General features: G+C 47.8%; 1 protein-coding gene across 4 annotated transcripts in view; it reads right to left on the bottom strand.

Moving 5' to 3' along the window:
• Positions 1-18,158, bottom strand: part of LOC146808696 (suppressor APC domain-containing protein 2-like) — a 365,810-nt gene that overhangs the window by 279,614 nt on the left and 68,038 nt on the right. For all 4 annotated transcript variants that reach the window (XR_014966223.1, XM_085615505.1, XM_085615507.1 and 1 more), the window contains exon 2: positions 17,199-17,335. Coding sequence is in view for 3 of the 4 variants with exons in the window: in XM_085615505.1 (XP_085471631.1) it covers positions 17,199-17,335 (137 nt within the window). In the remaining variant the exon portion in view is untranslated. The remainder of the gene's footprint in view (positions 1-17,198; positions 17,336-18,158) is intronic.

The following is an 18,158-nucleotide window of genomic DNA, read 5'->3' as shown; positions in this document are numbered from 1 at the left end:
TCTCACCATAGTAAATAAAATATCCTCACACACATGTTGTGTCTACTCCGTCTTTATTGCAGGGTGTACAGTCTTCAACATGATCACAATGTACCAGGAGCATGGACCGTATGGAGGCAAGGAGAAGTCGAAGGCACCTAGAGAAACACAACAGCGCTACTGTCACTGGTCTGGGTGTGGCATCACAGACATCACACAAGCCCTAACACCAGCTTAACCCAAAATGCACATGTCACAATGGCCACGAAGTGTCAACATACACGTCCCGTTGATGATCCCAAATGACATGTCCTAGAAACATTTCCAACCACCACTGAGTCTACAACTGGCTGATGCTGCAATTCTCAATTGCCCTTTCACGACAACAGCAATATCATCAGACAATGGGTATGTTGAACATTGACACCCATCGTCAAGTGAAGTAGCGGGTGATGAGCTGTTCACGCAGGTCAACACCTTCCTCCTCTCCACTGTCCTCATCACTGGACACGGCTTGGTTTGCAGGCGGGGGCCTTGGGTCCTCACCATCATCCAGGAGCAGGGGAATCTCCTTGCGAATGGCTAAGTTGTGGAGCATCCAGCATGCCACAAGAATCTGACACACCTTCCCGGGCGAGTATGCCAGTGCACCTCTGGTCTTGTCCAGGCACCGGAAACGTGACTTGAGCAGGCCAAAAGTACGCTCCACCACACGACGTGTCCTCCCATGGGCCTCATTGTAGCGGACTTCATCCGGGGACTTGGGATTCCGCAGTGGGCTCAGCAACCAGGGACGGTTGGGATATGCAGAGTCACCTTGGTATGAAAAACACAAATAGACATTGCAACGTCGCAGAGTCACAGGGCAGCAGGTCACACACACAGCACGCCACACGACTAGGCATACTCACCCACAATCCATGCACGCTCTGGAAGAAGATTAGCCATCAGCTGGGGCACTATGCTGTTCCGCAGGATGTAGGAGTCGTGGGCCAAGCCTGGGAATTTGGCACACACCTGCGCATTGTTGCCCACTGACTGTGTTGCTGACCATGGAAAGGAACAGTCACACACATTCCCTGTGCAGCTTCTCATGGACTCAGTCTGCAGTTTGTCATGCCCGCTGGCCTTGTTGTTCACTGCTGTGTTGGACCCTTGCCTGTGCAGCTTCTCATGAACATGCTCTGCACTCTGCCCTGGCCACTGGCCTTGTCGTTCACTGCTGTTTTGCCCTTGCCTGTGCTGCTTCTCATGGGCATGCTCTGCACTCTGCCCTGGCCACTGGCCTTGTTGTTCACTGCTGTTTTGCCCTTGCCTGTGCAGCTTCTCATGGACATGCTCTGCATTTTGTGCCTTACTCTTCTCTTCTCATGGTGCCTATCTGTGCAATTTGTGAATAAAGAAAGATGCTCCACTTGTCTATTTTGTCAGTGTCCTTACTGAATAATGTTCATTTGCTGTGTGTAAATGGTTTACTGTGCCACATGGTCTGTGTGGTACTTCAACATTGTCAATGTCTAGGCTCACTTGCTCTCTTTTTTTCAGGGGTGACAGGGTCTTCAGTTCTTCTTGGCCCAGATACTTGTGGTGGTAAAGGTGTCAATTTTGAATGGTTTGCAGTTGTCATTTACTTGATTAGTTCATGTTGGCTCTATTGTACACATGAACAACAAAAGCGTATCCTGAGGGTAGGAGACGTCCCCCTGCGCACAGCTCGAAGCCCCTGGAACAGGGGTTGATGAGATTTCAACAATCAGTGTTCATAATTTTGAAAGAATAATATACGACAAACTTTGATTGGATGTTTAAGTCGATATTTAGTGAATCATATCAGTAAACGATCATCCATCTGTATCCAAATGTTAATCACTGAGGAGATTGACCCAATGCATTTCGGTCCCGAACGGACCTTCGTCAGGGGACGTATCTATAAAGTATAGTAAAGCGCAAGAGTCAGGAAGTCAACTGACAAAAATATTACTATCTATGCATCAATAGACTGAAAATGATGATGTGCTCAGAAGAATAGCTTTGTTATATTAGTCCAACGTGCAAGGTGAGAAATAACAAAGCGTCTACTAGTCAAAACTGCAATGTCCGGTTAATCCGTGAATGTAACGGTGTGAGAGGCAAACCGAAATTAACAACGTGACCGTAAAAAATCATCATAATAGTGAGTTCGTTAGTGATAATGGGTAAAAACAATGTTCTAAGCAAAAAGAAAATCATGCGCAAACGGTTGTGCCGGTTCAAATATCTTAATGTTGAAAATGTGGTGCTCGAGAACAGAATGTTCAAGTGCGGTGATGCATTAAAAATAACGTGAATTTGAACACCAAAGCGTGTGATAAATATGGTCGGAAGTGAAAACAGAATATAACGGCTGAAATGAGTAAGTGAAAAGAAACTTACGAAACGCGGTGTGCTTCCATAGTGCTCCGACTGTCTCGTGGTTAACGTTAAAACGAACGCAGAAACGCGCTTCCGGGGTGGCTTTAGTAACGTGACAAGTAAACATAAAAAAAGGGCTGATGTCAACAAATAAATACGGGCGCCATATTGTAATGACAGAAGTAGCAAAAAGAGTGACGAGAAAGGTATGGTTAAAATGGTGATGAATATGATTAAATGAAAATGATGAGAGAAGAGCGGTGAGAAGTATAAAACAGATGTAGAAAATGGAAGGAATAAGTTGATGAATAACAGTAAAAGTAAAGTGAAAGTAAATGAACCAAGTGTGAAACGTAACTGTGAGCAAAGGACATCAGACAATGTAGTGACATGAGAAGCTAAGAGTGAATAAATCACAAATAACACAAAAATTCCATGCGATCATTGAGTCCATTCGGCTTCATGGAGTTCAACAGTTTGATCCAATGGTTTTCCCTTTGGAAAAGCAGATTGTGGATGTCTCTTCCTTCTTTGGGTTCCACGGTTTCAAGTACCATGAATTTGAGTTGACTGATGTTGTGATGGAATTCGGTAAAATGTGTGGCTATGGTAGATTTTGTGTTGTTGGTACGGATGTTGCTCTTGTGTTCTAGAATTCTAGTCTTCACTTTTCTTTCAGTCATTCATTACAATATGGCGCCCGTATTTATTTGTTGACATCAGCCCTCTTTTTATGTTTACTTGTCACGTTACTAAAGCCACCCCGGAAGCGCGTTTCTGCGTTTGTTTTAACGTTAACCACGAGACAGTCGGAGCACTATGGAAGCACACCGCGTTTCGTAAGTTTCTTTTCACTTACTCATTTCAGCCGTTATATTCTGTTTTCACTTCCGACCATATTTATCACACGCTTTGGTGTTCAAATTCACGTTATTTTTAATGCATCACCGTACTTGAACATTCTGTTCTCGAGCACCACATTTTCAACATTAAGATATTTGAACCGGCACAACCGTTTGCGCATGATTTTCTTTTTGCTTAGAACATTGTTTTTACACATTATCACTAACGAACTCACTATTATGATGATTTTTTCCGGTCACGTTGTTAATTTCGGTTTACCTCTCACACCGTTACATTCACGGATTAACCGGACATTGCAGTTTTGACTAGTAGACGCTTTGCTATTTCCCACCTTGCACGTTGGACTAATATAACAAAGCTATTCTTCTGAGCACATCATCATTTTCAGTCTATTGATGCATAGATAGTAATATTTTTGTCAGTTGACTTCCTGACTCTTGCGCTTTACTATACTTTATAGATACGTCCCCTGACGAAGGTCCGTTCGGGACCGAAATGCATTGGGTCAATCTCCTCAGTGATAAACATTTGGATACAGATGGATGATCGTTTACTGATATGATTCACTAAATATCGACTTAAACATCCAATCAAAGTTTGTCGTATATTATTCTTTCAAAATTATGAACACTGATTGTTGAAATCTCATCAACCCCTGTTCCAGGGGCTTCGAGCTGTGCGCAGGGGGACGTCTCCTACCCTCAGGATACGCTTTTGTTGTTCATTTGCTTTGACACTCTGGATCAGAGAGTTATACCCCAGCAGCACGCCACAACCTCACAAACTGTTCCAATTCTGTGTTGTGCGCTTATCTATATCTTGCTTCTATTGTACACATGTCAGGTTGGGGGGCACAGCCAGCACAGGGTGGGTTTCTGCACACAGTATTGCAGGCAGGCTGTCCAGGGTCATCATGTGTGTGTTCTTCCTATATGTGTGCCTAGTGGTGTATGTGTGTGGTCATCTTGTGATGGCCAGTCACCCTAGTCCCATGGCTTACTTTCCATTTGTGCTCTTGGATGTCCAGGTATTGTGCAGTGTTAAGGGGGTGAGTTTGTGGGGAGTGTTGATGTGTGCATGCCTATGCAATGTCAACTACACACGTGTCACCCAGGAGTTTTGTGCCTGTTGTTTTGATTGTTCATCCCTGTGGATGTGGTTGTATGCCCATGTGTGAGTTGTATGTTGTGCACTGTGCAGTGTGTTGCTGTGTCCTTGCAGTTCTGTCTGACTCCTACTTGTTTTTTTTGTCACTTGTGAGTATGCAGAGGGTGTTACTGGTAATTCAGTGTTGTGGTTTTTTGCATATACATGTGTCTGGTGGCTGTTTGTGGGGTCTGTGCAGACCTGCTGCTCCACACTGCCATTGTGGTTGTGTTTTCTCATGCCTTGCTGTCCCATGGTGCCTTCTAGCCAGGCATGTTGTGTGTGTTCTCATGCCATCCCCTATCTGTGCTTCAGCTGCCTTCCCATTGTGGGTCTGCATTCCCTCTCTTTGTGTATGGTACACTCCTGCCATGTCCCCTACTGACATGCAGCACACTTGTATGTGTGTGTGCCTCCCCATGACTTCATTTGTGCCACTGTGCTTTGTGGTGCAGTTCTTTGTGAAGGGTCAATGTGTCACTCAGTGCATTTCCCCAATGGGTCATGTGTGATGTTCTGGTGCTGTTTGTCAGTCATGGTTGCTGCTATGCAGTTCAACTGTGTGTGCTGCCCAGTCCTGTGGTCAAGTTGTTTCCACCTTTATGTCCCAGACTTGTGCATCTATTGGGTGTTGTGTTGGATGTATGTGTGTTGTTTGTGTTATTGCTTCACTTCCTGGGTGTGTTGTTGTCTTTGTGCTGTGCTGTATGGTGTTGTGTGGGTTGCTGTTCTGTCACTGATATCTGTGTGTGCCTGGTATGCATGGTGTGCACACACAGCTTGTTGTGCATGCAGTGCTGTGAGTGTATGTTGCCTTGTGATTGCCTGGTGTGCATCCCCTGATGTTGTGCTATGTTTGCTATGTGATTCTTCTGCCAGTGCATCTGTTGTTTGTTTGCTGTGGCTATGTTGTTCTGTGATGGTGCACTTCTTGTGTGTGTGCTGTGGTATGTTGTCGGTGCATTGTTCCTGAGTGATGAGGTCGTGCACTCCTGTTGTGTCTGTGCTCCCATTGCCTGTCCCCAGTTTAGCTGCACAGGGCATGTCTGTATGTTGTTGTTGTGGCTCTGTGTGTGTTTCAGTTGGGATATGTGTTTGTCTGTTGGATTTGTTTCCACATTTGTGGTGGCATCCCTGTGTGTGTGTGTGATGTTTGTGGCTGAGCCCAGGGTGTGTGGTTGTTTGTGTATGTATTGCCTGTCAAGTATTGCCAGCCTTCAGTGTGTTTGGCACTGGTGTTGTGTACTGCTGGTGCGAGGGGGTATGTGTGTAGTGCTGCTGGTGTACTCCTGTGAAGTAGTTGTATGGATGTGTGGCTGTTCCCAGTTTGACTTCAGGGTCTTCCTTTCATCCTTTCATTCTTGTGCCTATACATGGTTTACCTTGCTGTCTCCCTGTGTGGTTGCGCTGAGCTGTCTGTGGTTTGATTTCACTGACTGTGCCAGCCATGTGTGCTTTGATGGTGTGAGGGTGTTGTGCTCTGTTCCTTGTGTTGATGTGATGTACACATGCTTGTTGTGTATCTCCATGGCCTTCCATCTGTGTGCAGCCCACTTTGGTTTCCCTATTTGTTGTGCTCCATTGCTGTTGGCATGTGGGGTGTGTATGTGTGTGTGTCAGCCTGTGATATGTATGTGTGACTATGCAGGCTGTGTGTCCATTTGGATGTTGATTCCTTGTGTGTGTTCATTTGTTGCTTTGTTGCTTGTCCTCATTGCTTTTTCCCTGAGTGTGGTGTAGTGTGTGTTTCCCTGGCCCTGTGTTACTGTGCTGTGTGTTGTGTGTTCCTGTGCAGCCACTCCTGCATTGTGTGTCTCCAAGATGTGTAGGGCTGGGTCCATTGCTGTCGTGTCCGGGTGGTGTCGACCGGGACTCTGGTTTCATGCTCCGCTGTCGAGTTTCCGCCGTCTCTGGTTGGGCGGTGTCTCCGCTGCAGTGCGTCTGCTTGCTTGAGTCATCCTAATTTGTGGAGCGGAGCGGACGTCATTCCGCATGGCGGTGGGTCTCCATTGGCTCCCACCGCCGCGGTGGCGGGCGCACCCTGATGGCGGTGCGGTCGGAAATTGGCCTATGTTTGACCATACTAATATGGCGGGCGTGATGTCCGCTGCTAGCGGGAGGAAAATGGCATTTTTCCGCACCGCCAGTTCAGCGATGGTCCCACCGCCCTACATCCTAATGGACCCCATAGTATGGTGAAAGAAATGCCATCTGTAGATTCTCCACTGTATCTAACAATTCCTCCAGAAATAGGGGAATTTCCCCTTACCACTCACCAATAAAACATACTTTTGGTCTAATCTCTACTAAAGGGAGAACAAGGTCCCTCGACTTTCCTGAATAACCTTTGAAAGCATGCAGAACTGAAAGCACTTACAAGGACAGGAATCTATTTAATGTCAACAGAGAATGGTCTTCTGCAAATGTCAAGGTTTGATAAAGCAGGTAGCTACTGACAGCAGCAACTCAGTAGAGTGGACACAACAAAATATAACATTTGGTGTAGGACACAAAAAGTCCAATGGCTAGAGGGAAATTAGAGTGACTGACATGAGAAAACACAATTGAAGAAAATAACAAGTTTCAAGACAGGAATAGACCTGAAGTAAAACTCAAAGAGGCAATAGGAATTGAGAGAGTGGGGAATCAGGACATGGGAGGTAGAAAAGAACAACCTATATAGTGTATGTGAGAGATAGAGGAGTGAGAAAGAGGGGGAATTATATACTAAGCAAGAGGGAGGTAAATAGTACAGGGGCAATGGAAATGTGGAAAATCAGGGCAGCTACAGAAAGAGAGAGATAGACAGAGACAGGAAAAAAGAGATGGATAACAAGAGAGACGGAAAAATAATAGGGACAATGATAAAGAAGGGTATTAAAATAGACAGGGTATTAAAAAGACAGAGGAAGGGAGACAGAATGAAAACTTGGTATGAACTATGGACAGATATAAACATAGAAAATCTAATAGATGTGGTCAGTGAGAACGCGAGAGTGCAGGTGAAGTGAGAGAGCAAAGAAGGGGGAAAAGGGATACATCCTATCAGGAGCAGTGATGATATGTTCATACTTGTGGGAAAACGAAAGAGAGAGCAAGGACACAGGTACTACATAAAAAATGAAAAGAATGTCTGTGGTTGAAATTATTTTCTCCAGCATGTCAAGCAGATTCAGGTCATGTCTCTTCCCACAGTATAGATGTCACCAAGTACCAAGCTGTGTTATACCCCCAAGACATCACACTCAGAGAGAGAGAGACGTCTGTGTGGCAACCAAAAGGGTCCATGAAAGACTTGGGTGTGTGCCGCCACTGAAGCCTGAAGTTTAGCAGTGAGTTTTCTGACTTATGAAGGGTGGGCAAAGATATCAGGAGACCTCAGGGTGGCCCGGAAAGTCAGTGATCTGAAGGTAAACAATATCTTCTGATAGGTGAAATTGAGAAGAAGATTCAGCAACTCGAGGATGCCATGTGCACCAAGGGACTAAGGTGGACCGCATATTCAATGATTAATGTCCCCGAGTAGGAACCTCTAGGCACTGCGGCAGGGCCAGAAGTAAATGACACTGAACAGGAACTCTGGCACCTCTGGTGAGCCAGAGCAATTAGGACAAGCAGGAGCCTTGAAGGCCTTGGAGAGAGCAGGGTTTCGGGACACTTGGAGTGAGCGTAAACCTCAGGACCCTGAGGGTGAGCTTGAGGCTCAGGTACCTAAACTCAGCTACGCTTCTGAAGCATATGCTCATCCCCTAATACCTACTGCGAGGATTGAGGGTGAGCAGAATCTTCAGCCATCTGGTGTTGACAATACACCTCATGCCCGTAGGGTGAGCAAAACATCAAGGAAGCTGTACGGATATATACATTTTACGGAATCTCATGGAAATCGTGATCCTCAGGGAAAAGAGGATGTCCTAGAGCTTCCAAGTAGGAGTGAGCAAGCGCTACAGGGTCTGACGGTGAACAGGCAAATCAGGTGACCGGATGATGAGCTGGAATCCAAAGGCACCTGATGAGCTGGAACCTGAAGGACCTGAGAGTGAGCTGGAATCCAAAGGCACCTGAGAGTGAACTGGAATCCAAAGACACCTGTGAGCTGGAATCCAAAGGCACCTGAGAGTGAGCTGGAACGTTAAGGATCTGAGAGTGAGCTGGAACGTTAAGGATCTGAGAGTGAGCTGGAACCTGAAGGACCTGAGAGTGAGCTGAAATCCAAAGGAACCTGAGAGTGAACTGGAACCTTAAGGATCTGAGAGTGAGCTGGAATCCAAAGGCACCTGAGAGTGAGCTGGAACCTGAAGGACCTGAGAGTGAGATCGAATCCAAAGGCACCTGAGAATGAGCTGGAATCCAAAGACACCTGTGAGCTGGAATCCAAAGGCACCTGAGAGTGAGCTGGAACGTTAAGGATCTGAGAGTGACCTGGAATCAAAAGGCACCTGAGAGTGAGCTGGAACCTGAAGGACCTGAGAGTGAGCTGAAATCCAAAGGCACCTGAGAGTGAACTGGAACCTTAAGGATCTGAGAGTGAGCTGGAATCCAAAGGCACCTGAGAGTGAGCTGGAACCTGAAGGACCTGAGAGTGAGCTGAAATCCAAAGGCACCTGAGAGTGAACTGGGACCTTAAGGATCTGAGAGTGAGCTGGAATCCAAAGGCACCTGAGAGTGAACTGGAATCCAAAGGCACCTGAGAGTGAGCTGGAACCTGAAGGACCTGAGAGTGAGATGGAATCCAAAGGCACCTGAGAGTGAGCTGGAACCTAAAGGACCTGAGAGTGAGCTGGAATCCAAAGGCACCTGAGAGTGAGCTGGAACCTGAAGGACCTGAGAGTGAGATCGAATCCAAAGGCACCTGAGAGTGAGCTGGAACGTTAAGGATCTGAGAGTGAGCTGGAATCAAAAGGCACCTGAGAGTGAGCTGGAACCTGAAGGACCTGAGAGTGAGCTGAAATCCAAAGGCACCTGAGAGTGAACTGGAACCTTAAGGATCTGAGAGTGAGCTGGAATCCAAAGGCACCTGAGAGTGAGCTGGAACCTGAAGGACCTGAGAGTGAGCTGAAATCCAAAGGCACCTGAGAGTGAACTGGGACCTTAAGGATCTGAGAGTGAGCTGGAATCCAAAGGCACCTGAGAGTGAACTGGAATCCAAAGGCACCTGAGAGTGAGCTGGAACCTGAAGGACCTGAGAGTGAGATGGAATCCAAAGGCACCTGAGAGTGAGCTGGAATACAAAGGCACCTGAGAGTGAGCTGGAACCTGAAGGACCTGAGAGTGAGATGGAATCCAAAGGCACCTGAGAGTGAGCTGGAACCTAAAGGACCTGAGAGTGAGCTGGAATCCAAAGGCACCTGAGAGTGAGCTGGAACCTGAAGGACCTGAGAGTGAGATCGAATCCAAAGGCACCTGAGAGTGAGCTGGAACGTTAAGGATCTGAGAGTGAGCTGGAATCAAAAGGCACCTGAGAGTGAGCTGGAACCTGAAGGACCTGAGAGTGAGCTGAAATCCAATGGCACCTGAGAGTGAACTGGAACCTTAAGGATCTGAGAGTGAGCTGGAATCCAAAGGCACCTGAGAGTGAGCTGGAACCTGAAGGACCTGAGAGTGAGCTGAAATCCAAAGGCACCTGAGAGTGAACTGGAACCTTAAGGATCTGAGAGTGAGCTGGAATCCAAAGGCACCTGAGAATGAGCTGGAATCCAAAGGCACCTGAGAGTGAGCTGGAACCTGAAGGACCTGAGAGTGAGATGGAATCCAAAGGCACCTGAGAGTGAGCTGGAATACAAAGGCACCTGAGAGTGAGCTGGAATACAAAGGCACCTGAGGGTGAGCTGGAACCTGAAGGACCTGAGAGTGAGCTGAAATCCAAAGGCACCTGAGAGTGAACTGGAACCTTAAGGACCTGAGAGTGAGCTGGAATCCAAAGGCACCTGAGAGTGAGCTGGAATACAAAGGCACCCGAGAGTGAGCTGGAACCTGAAGGACCTGAGAGTGAGCTGAAATCCAAAGGCACCTGAGAGTGAGCTGGAACCTTAAGGATCTGAGAGTGAGCTGGAATCCAAAGGCACCTGAGAGTGAGGTGGAACCTGAAGGACCTGAGAGTGAGATGGAATCCAAAGGCACCTGAGAGTGAGCTGAAATCCAAAGGCATCTGAGAGTGAACTGGAACCTTAAGGATCTGAGAGTGAGCTGGAATCCAAAGGCACCTGAGAGTGAGCTGGAACCTGAAGGACCTGAGAGTGAGATGGAATCCAAAGGCACCTGAGAGTGAGCTGGAATACAAAGGCACCTGAGAGTGAGCTGGAATACAAAGGCACCTGAGAGTGAGCTGGAACCTGAAGGACCTGAGAGTGAGCTGAAATCCAAAGGCACCTGAGAGTGAACTGGAACCTTAAGGATCTGAGAGTGAGCTGGAATCCAAAGGCACCTGAGAGTGAGCTGGAACCTGAAGGACCTGAGAGTGAGATGGAATCCAAAGGCACCTGAGAGTGAGCTGGAATCCAAAGACACCTGTGAGCTGGAATCCAAAGGCACCTGAGAGTGAGCTGGAACGTTAAGGATCTGAGAGTGAGCTGGAACGTTAAGGATCTGAGAGTGAGCTGGAACCTGAAGGACCTGAGAGTGAGCTGAAATCCAAAGGAACCTGAGAGTGAACTGGAACCTTAAGGATCTGAGAGTGAGCTGGAATCCAAAGGCACCTGAGAGTGAGCTGGAACCTGAAGGACCTGAGAGTGAGATCGAATCCAAAGGCACCTGAGAATGAGCTGGAATCCAAAGACACCTGTGAGCTGGAATCCAAAGGCACCTGAGAGTGAGGTGGAACGTTAAGGATCTGAGAGTGAGCTGGAATCAAAAGGCACCTGAGAGTGAGCTGGAACCTGAAGGACCTGAGAGTGAGCTGAAATCCAAAGGCACCTGAGAGTGAACTGGAACCTTAAGGATCTGAGAGTGAGCTGGAATCCAAAGGCACCTGAGAGTGAGCTGGAACCTGAAGGACCTGAGAGTGAGCTGAAATCCAAAGGCACCTGAGAGTGAACTGGAACCTTAAGGATCTGAGAGTGAGCTGGAATCCAAAGGCACCTGAGAGTGAACTGGAATCCAAAGGCACCTGAGAGTGAGCTGGAACCTGAAGGACCTGAGAGTGAGATGGAATCCAAAGGCACCTGAGAGTGAGCTGGAATACAAAGGCACCTGAGAGTGAGCTGGAACCTGAAGGACCTGAGAGTGAGATGGAATCCAAAGGCACCTGAGAGTGAGCTGGAACCTAAAGGACCTGAGAGTGAGCTGGAATCCAAAGGCACCTGAGAGTGAGCTGGAACCTGAAGGACCTGAGAGTGAGATCGAATCCAAAGGCACCTGAGAGTGAGCTGGAATCCAAAGGCACCTGAGAGTGAGCTGGAACGTTAAGGATCTGAGAGTGAGCTGGAATCAAAAGGCACCTGAGAGTGAGCTGGAACCTGAAGGACCTGAGAGTGAGCTGAAATCCAATGGCACCTGAGAGTGAACTGGAACCTTAAGGATCTGAGAGTGAGCTGGAATCCAAAGGCACCTGAGAGTGAGCTGGAACCTGAAGGACCTGAGAGTGAGCTGAAATCCAAAGGCACCTGAGAGTGAACTGGAACCTTAAGGATCTGAGAGTGAGCTGGAATCCAAAGGCACCTGAGAGTGAGCTGGAATCCAAAGGCACCTGAGAGTGAGCTGGAACCTGAAGGACCTGAGAGTGAGATCGAATCCAAAGGCACCTGAGAGTGAGCTGGAATACAAAGGCACCTGAGAGTGAGCTGGAATACAAAGGCACCTGAGGGTGAGCTGGAACCTGAAGGACCTGAGAGTGAGCTGAAATCCAAAGGCACCTGAGAGTGAACTGGAACCTTAAGGACCTGAGAGTGAGCTGGAATCCAAAGGCACCTGAGAGTGAGCTGGAATACAAAGGCACCCGAGAGTGAGCTGGAACCTGAAGGACCTGAGAGTGAGCTGAAATCCAAAGGCACCTGAGAGTGAGCTGGAACCTTAAGGATCTGAGAGTGAGCTGGAATCCAAAGGCACCTGAGAGTGAGGTGGAACCTGAAGGACCTGAGATTGAGATGGAATCCAAAGGCACCTGAGAGTGAGCTGAAATCCAAAGGCATCTGAGAGTGAACTGGAACCTTAAGGATCTGAGAGTGAGCTGGAATCCAAAGGCACCTGAGAGTGAGCTGGAACCTGAAGGACCTGAGAGTGAGATGGAATCCAAAGGCACCTGAGAGTGAGCTGGAATAGAAAGGCACCTGAGAGTGAGCTGGAATACAAAGGCACCTGAGAGTGAGCTGGAACCTGAAGGACCTGAGAGTGAGCTGAAATCCAAAGGCACCTGAGAGTGAACTGGAACCTTAAGGATCTGAGAGTGAGCTGGAATCCAAAGGCACCTGAGAGTGAGCTGGAACCTGAAGGACCTGAGAGTGAGATGGAATCCAAAGGCACCTGAGAGTGAGCTGGAATACAAAGGCACCTGAGAGTGAGCTGGAATACAAAGGCACCTGAGAGTGAGCTGGAACCTTAAGGATCTGAGAGTGAGCTGGAATCAAAAGGCACCTGAGAGTGAGCTGGAATACAACGGCACCTGAGAGTGAGCTGGAATCAAAAGGCACCTGAGAGTGAACTAGAATCCAAAGGCACCTGAGAGTGAGCTGGAACCTTAAGGATCTGAGAGTGAGCTGGAATCAAAAGGCACCTGATGAGCTGGAACCTGAAGGACCTGAGAGTGAGCTGAAATCCAAAGGCACCTGAGAGTGACCTGGAATCCAAAGGCACCTGAGAGTGAGCTGGAATACAAAGGCACCTGAGAGTGAGCTGGAATCAAAAGGCACCTGAGAGTGAACTGGAATCCAAAGGCACATGAGAGTGAGCTGAAATCCAAAGGCACCTGAGAGTGAGCTGGAATCCAAAGGCACCTGAGTGTGAGCTGGAATCAAAAGGCACCTGAGAGTGAGCTGGAATCCAAAGGCACCTGAGAGTGAGCTGGAACCTGAAGGACCTGAGAGTGAGATGGAATCCAAAGGCACCTGAGAGTGAGCTGGAATACAAAGGCACCTGAGAGTGAGGTGGAACCTTAAGGATCTGAGAGTGAGCTGGAATCCAAAGGCACCTGAGAGTGAGCTGGAATACAAAGGCACCTGAGAGTGAGCCTGAACCGTACGGATCTGAGCCTGAGCTGGAGTCTCAGAGGACAGGAGAGTGGAGATGAGCTTCAGGGTCCTTTAATAAGTGGGCCGTGTAGAGACCAACTGATGGAGAGCAAGAGACTCAAGTCCTCAGGATCAGCAGCACCTATGGATTCTTAAGTGTGAACAGAAGCCTAAAGACAAGAGGATACGCATGAGCTTCTTGGAACACTTTGGTCAGAGCCAAGGAAGGAATTATAAGAATGACCAGGAGGTTTAGGACCTGACTGCAGAGAGGAGATTCAGAGATCGGAGGGCGAATTAGGGCTTAGAGGATCGAACCGTCAGCAACTGTTTTAGGGATAGATTCGTTTAAAGATGTGTGAGTGAGCTGCAGAGAAATTATAGTGTTTCCAGCGTGGAGAACGCTAATGGTCCTAGAACATTTGAAAAGTTTAATTTATTGCAAATGTCTCCCCAGATTTGCTCCCTGATACTATCCAAGCAATGTTTCATGAGCGGCTGTGGCCTGCAAAGGTGGGACGCTTGCTCTGGGGGCCCGGGCCATTATTTGGTCCTGATTAAACCCAGGACATAGGCTACTTCCAGGCCTGGCGACAAGTGTGATGTCAGCAGGGACGAGAGCTGCTGCATGCACAGATGAACAGCACAGACTTCCTGAACACTCTCCCTCACTCTCCCAGATGGGGCCGAAGACTCAATTTGCGACCATTTTGCGTCATCATACTGATTTTTTTCAAATGCGCCTCACCCGGTGTATTTCAGTGCCTTAAAGATAGGTGTTTTAAGGTTTATAGTGCACACCCATTGTACCCTTAACTGCTGTGGAAGCCTGTTTTTATTACATGAGTGGCTAAGCAGACAATGTTGAGCACAGTATTGTGCTGTCTGTTCTGGGCATGTTTGCTTAGCACAGGGCACTGCAGTATTGTTTTCATGAATAAAGCTTCTTTTATTACTTGGCACACGTTAATTACTATTTACACATTGCAAACCAAATACACTCTACAAAACAACCTGACAGCTCAATACTAGCAGTTCAAGCATGCTGTTACTTCTTCCATTAAAGGGGAGATGTGAATGCTGGAAGTAGTACCATTAAAGGGAAGACTGCCAGAGGCTAGACTGGCCAAATAGAAATATCTCAGAAAAAGCTTGGATGGCCTCAAAACAGCTGGGAGGAAACCCCAGGCCTGGTGACAATGGGTTTTGAGCATGACGGGCAACGTGAGATATGGCCTGTATTGTGTGCGTTGGTTAGCACAACTGGTGGGTTTCCTTGGTTTTGCACTTTTGTCAAAACCATAACTCAGTTTTTAACTATGTTTTGTAATGAAAATATGCATAGAAAGGGAGAATGAATCATTGTAAAGTCTGCGTTCTTTTATTAGGCGGGGTGTGCAAAGTTGTCAGAGGGCTTACTGCGTTGCATTTTTAAATTTCAGTGCTTTGCAAACTGTAAAGTTGACACTTTTGTTTTTAAAAAAGAGCGAAAAGCTGCAAAGAGATGTGTGCGGCAGCAGGAATGTTTCTGCTGCTGCACATGACCAGAAGCAGGCTAGGCCAATCTATATGCTACGTCGCTTCCCTTCCACAAAGCCAGAAGCGAAGCAGGGAAAGCGAAGTAGGTACCTCGCTGGCTGGTGTTTATGGTGTTAAAATAGCAAAAGTTGACAATGTCAGTACCTAAAATCTTAGATTTCTGCAATACTTTGTACCACTGCCCATTCATCTTTGTGGCCCACCCATCCTTGTTCATGGCTCTCCCTGAGCAAGAATCCTAGAGCCGGGCCTGCTTGTTAGTGTCTTAGTGTCGGTGCCCTTGTGTAGTATTCTACTGGCAGTGTTTTTAGCCAGTGCCCCTCTGTCAGTGCCCCTTGCTAGTGTCTTAGTGTTGGTGCCCCTGTGTAGTATTCTACTGGAAGTGTTTTTAGCCAGTGCCACTCTGTCAGTGCCCCTTGTTAGTGTCTTAGTGTCGGTGCCCCTGTGTACTATTCTACTGGCAGTGTTTTTAGCCAGTGCTCCTCTGTCAGTGCCCCTTGTTAGTGTCTTAGTATTGGTGCCCCTGTGTAGTATTCTACTGGCAGTGTTTTTAGCCAGTGCCCCTCTGTCAATTCCCCTTGTTAGTGTCTTAGTGTCGGTGCCCCTGTGTAGTATTCTACAGGCAGTGTTTTAGCCAGTGCCCTTCTGTCAGTGCCCCTTGTTAGTGTCTTAGTGTCGGTGCCCCATGTGTTGTATTCTACAGGCATTGTTTTTAGCCAGTGCCTCTCCGTCAGTACCCCTTGTTAGGGTCTTAGTGTCGGTGCCCCTGTGTAGTATTCTACAGGCAGTGTTTTAGCCAGTGCCTCTGTCAGTGCCTCTTGTTAGTGTCTTAGTGTTGGTGCCCCTGTGTAGTATTCTACTGGCAGTGTTTTTAGCCAGTGCCCCTCTGTCAGTGCCTCTTGTTAGTGTCTTAGTGTTGGTGCCCCTGTGTAGTATTCTACTGGCAGTGTTTTAGCCAGTGCCTCTGTCAGTGCCCCTTGTTAGTGTCTTAGTGTTAGTGCCCCTGTGTAGTATTCTAATGGGAGTGTTTTTAGCCAGTGCCTCTCCGTCAGTGCCCCTTGTTAGTGTCTTAGTGTCGGTGCCCCTGTGTAGTATTCTACAGGCAGTGTTTTAGCCAGTGCCTCTGTCAGTGCCCCTTGTTAGTGTCTTAGTGTCTGTGCCCCTGTGTAGTATTCTACTGGCAGTGTTTTTAGCCAGTGCCCCTCTGTCAGTGCCCCTTGTTAGTGTCTTAGTGTCGGTGCCCCTGTGTAGTATTCTACTGGCAGTGTTTATAGCCAGTGCCTCTCTGTCTGTGCCCCTTGTTAGTGTCTTAGTGTCGGTGCCCCTGTGTAGTATTCTACTGGCAGTGTTTTTAGCCAGTGCCCCTTGTTAGTGTCTCAGTGTCGGTGCCCCTGTGTAGTATTCCACTGGCAGTGTTTTTAGCCAGTGCCTCTCCGTCAGTGCCCCTTGTTAGTGTCTTATTCCGCCTTAGACAATGTATCATTGTCAGTGACCCTGTGTCGGAGTGGGTGCTGGTGCCATAACTGATGCCAATGTGCCAGTTTCCTAATGTCATTGTGGGGTCCTCTGTCCCCATGTCCCAGGGGCTGTCACTGTTTGTTTATGTACTTCTCATTCGAGTCAAAGCCAACCTTGAAACCCTAAAGGAATGGAAGAGGCCAGAGGGTAAAAATCTTAAAGTGGTTTAGGGGTAATAGGTGTTTTTTTTGTAAAGGACAACGTGAAAAAAAGTTATGTCATATTTTTCTAAAGAGAGGGAGCGTAGACAGGTAAAGCACGTGCAAGGTACAAACCCAGGCAACATTACGGTTCACCGTTCTTCCGCACACCACGCTAACTGCTGTAGAGTCCCACGCGTATCAAAATAAAGAAATGGTTTGAAGTTTGTTCCCCAGTGCAGTGCATGGCATGGGTTTAATTGAGCTTGCATGGTGACGGATACAAAGAAGATGGAAGCTCGAACAGGAGCTAAGCTTTTGTTCTGAAAGCATCCTCTCGAGCTGTCCGCCTATTGGCTGCACTTAGTGAGGGTGAAGCACTAATATAGGGGCGTCAGCCCCTGTGGTCTCGCGCATCTCCCACCTCTTGCCCCGATCCCAGAATCCCCTGCACACTCACGGTTTCATAGTCCATGCCATTGGTGATGCTGTGGCGCCGTGGCCGGTTCAGGCAGCGGCGGCTGTGCCAGCGGCCCCCTGGTGCCAGGGTACTGTTGATGCTTTGAGAGCGACTCACCCCCTTGCCGTCTGCCGCTCCTGCACGGAAGGAAATGGGAAAGGTGAGAACATACTGCAGAAAGAAGATGAGTGTGTACTCTCACCGCTAGTATTATGGTGTATTTCTCTTTTTTAGTAGCATTATTGTTTAAACAAAGTAAACATTTCCTTGCCCAGCTGTAATAACAACAATACATTTCGGGATTGCACAATAAGAAGCTTATCCAGTTGTGCTAATTCTCGTTGACCACCCAGTACATTAGATAGGACAGCAAGGAACGGAAATTCAACTTAAAATGAATCCCTTCCCCCTCCGAAACTCACTCGATTTTCTCAAAAAAGGATTAAGGAGTGGGGACCATGGCCGATCGCAATTAGGGCGTAGACGCGTCAGGTGACCCACACGTGGGACCCTTGCTCACTTTGCCACTGGATTCAAGCTAGCCTGGCTGATGAAGGGTGTTAGCCAGAAACCGGTCCCAGGATGCTTGTTTCCAGTCCAGGGAGGACCTGGCTTGGCAGTTCGGGCTGGACTGTTCACATGAGGCACAGGGTCAAGACTGATTTTCATATGGCCAAACAAAGGTTCAAATGGGCTGTAGCCAACCCCCTTTTGCGGCACCTCCCTGTAGGCAAACAAAAGGCAGGGCAAAAGGATGTCCCATCTCTGCCTAAGCTTCTCTGGGAGACCTTTGATCATGCCCTTTAAAGTTTTGTTGAATATCTCAACTAAACCATTGCATTGTGGGTGATAGGGTGGGGTGAATTTGTAATTCACTCCACACTCGTTCCACATTGCAGTTAAGTAACTTGACATAAAGTTTGCATCTCTGTCAGATACTACCTCCTTAGGAAAGCCTAG

The sequence above is a fragment of the Triturus cristatus genome, chromosome 7 (genome assembly GCF_964204655.1).
Source record: "Triturus cristatus chromosome 7, aTriCri1.1, whole genome shotgun sequence".
Lineage (NCBI taxonomy): Eukaryota > Metazoa > Chordata > Amphibia > Caudata > Salamandridae > Triturus > Triturus cristatus.
This window is presented reverse-complemented; position numbering and strand designations above follow the sequence as displayed.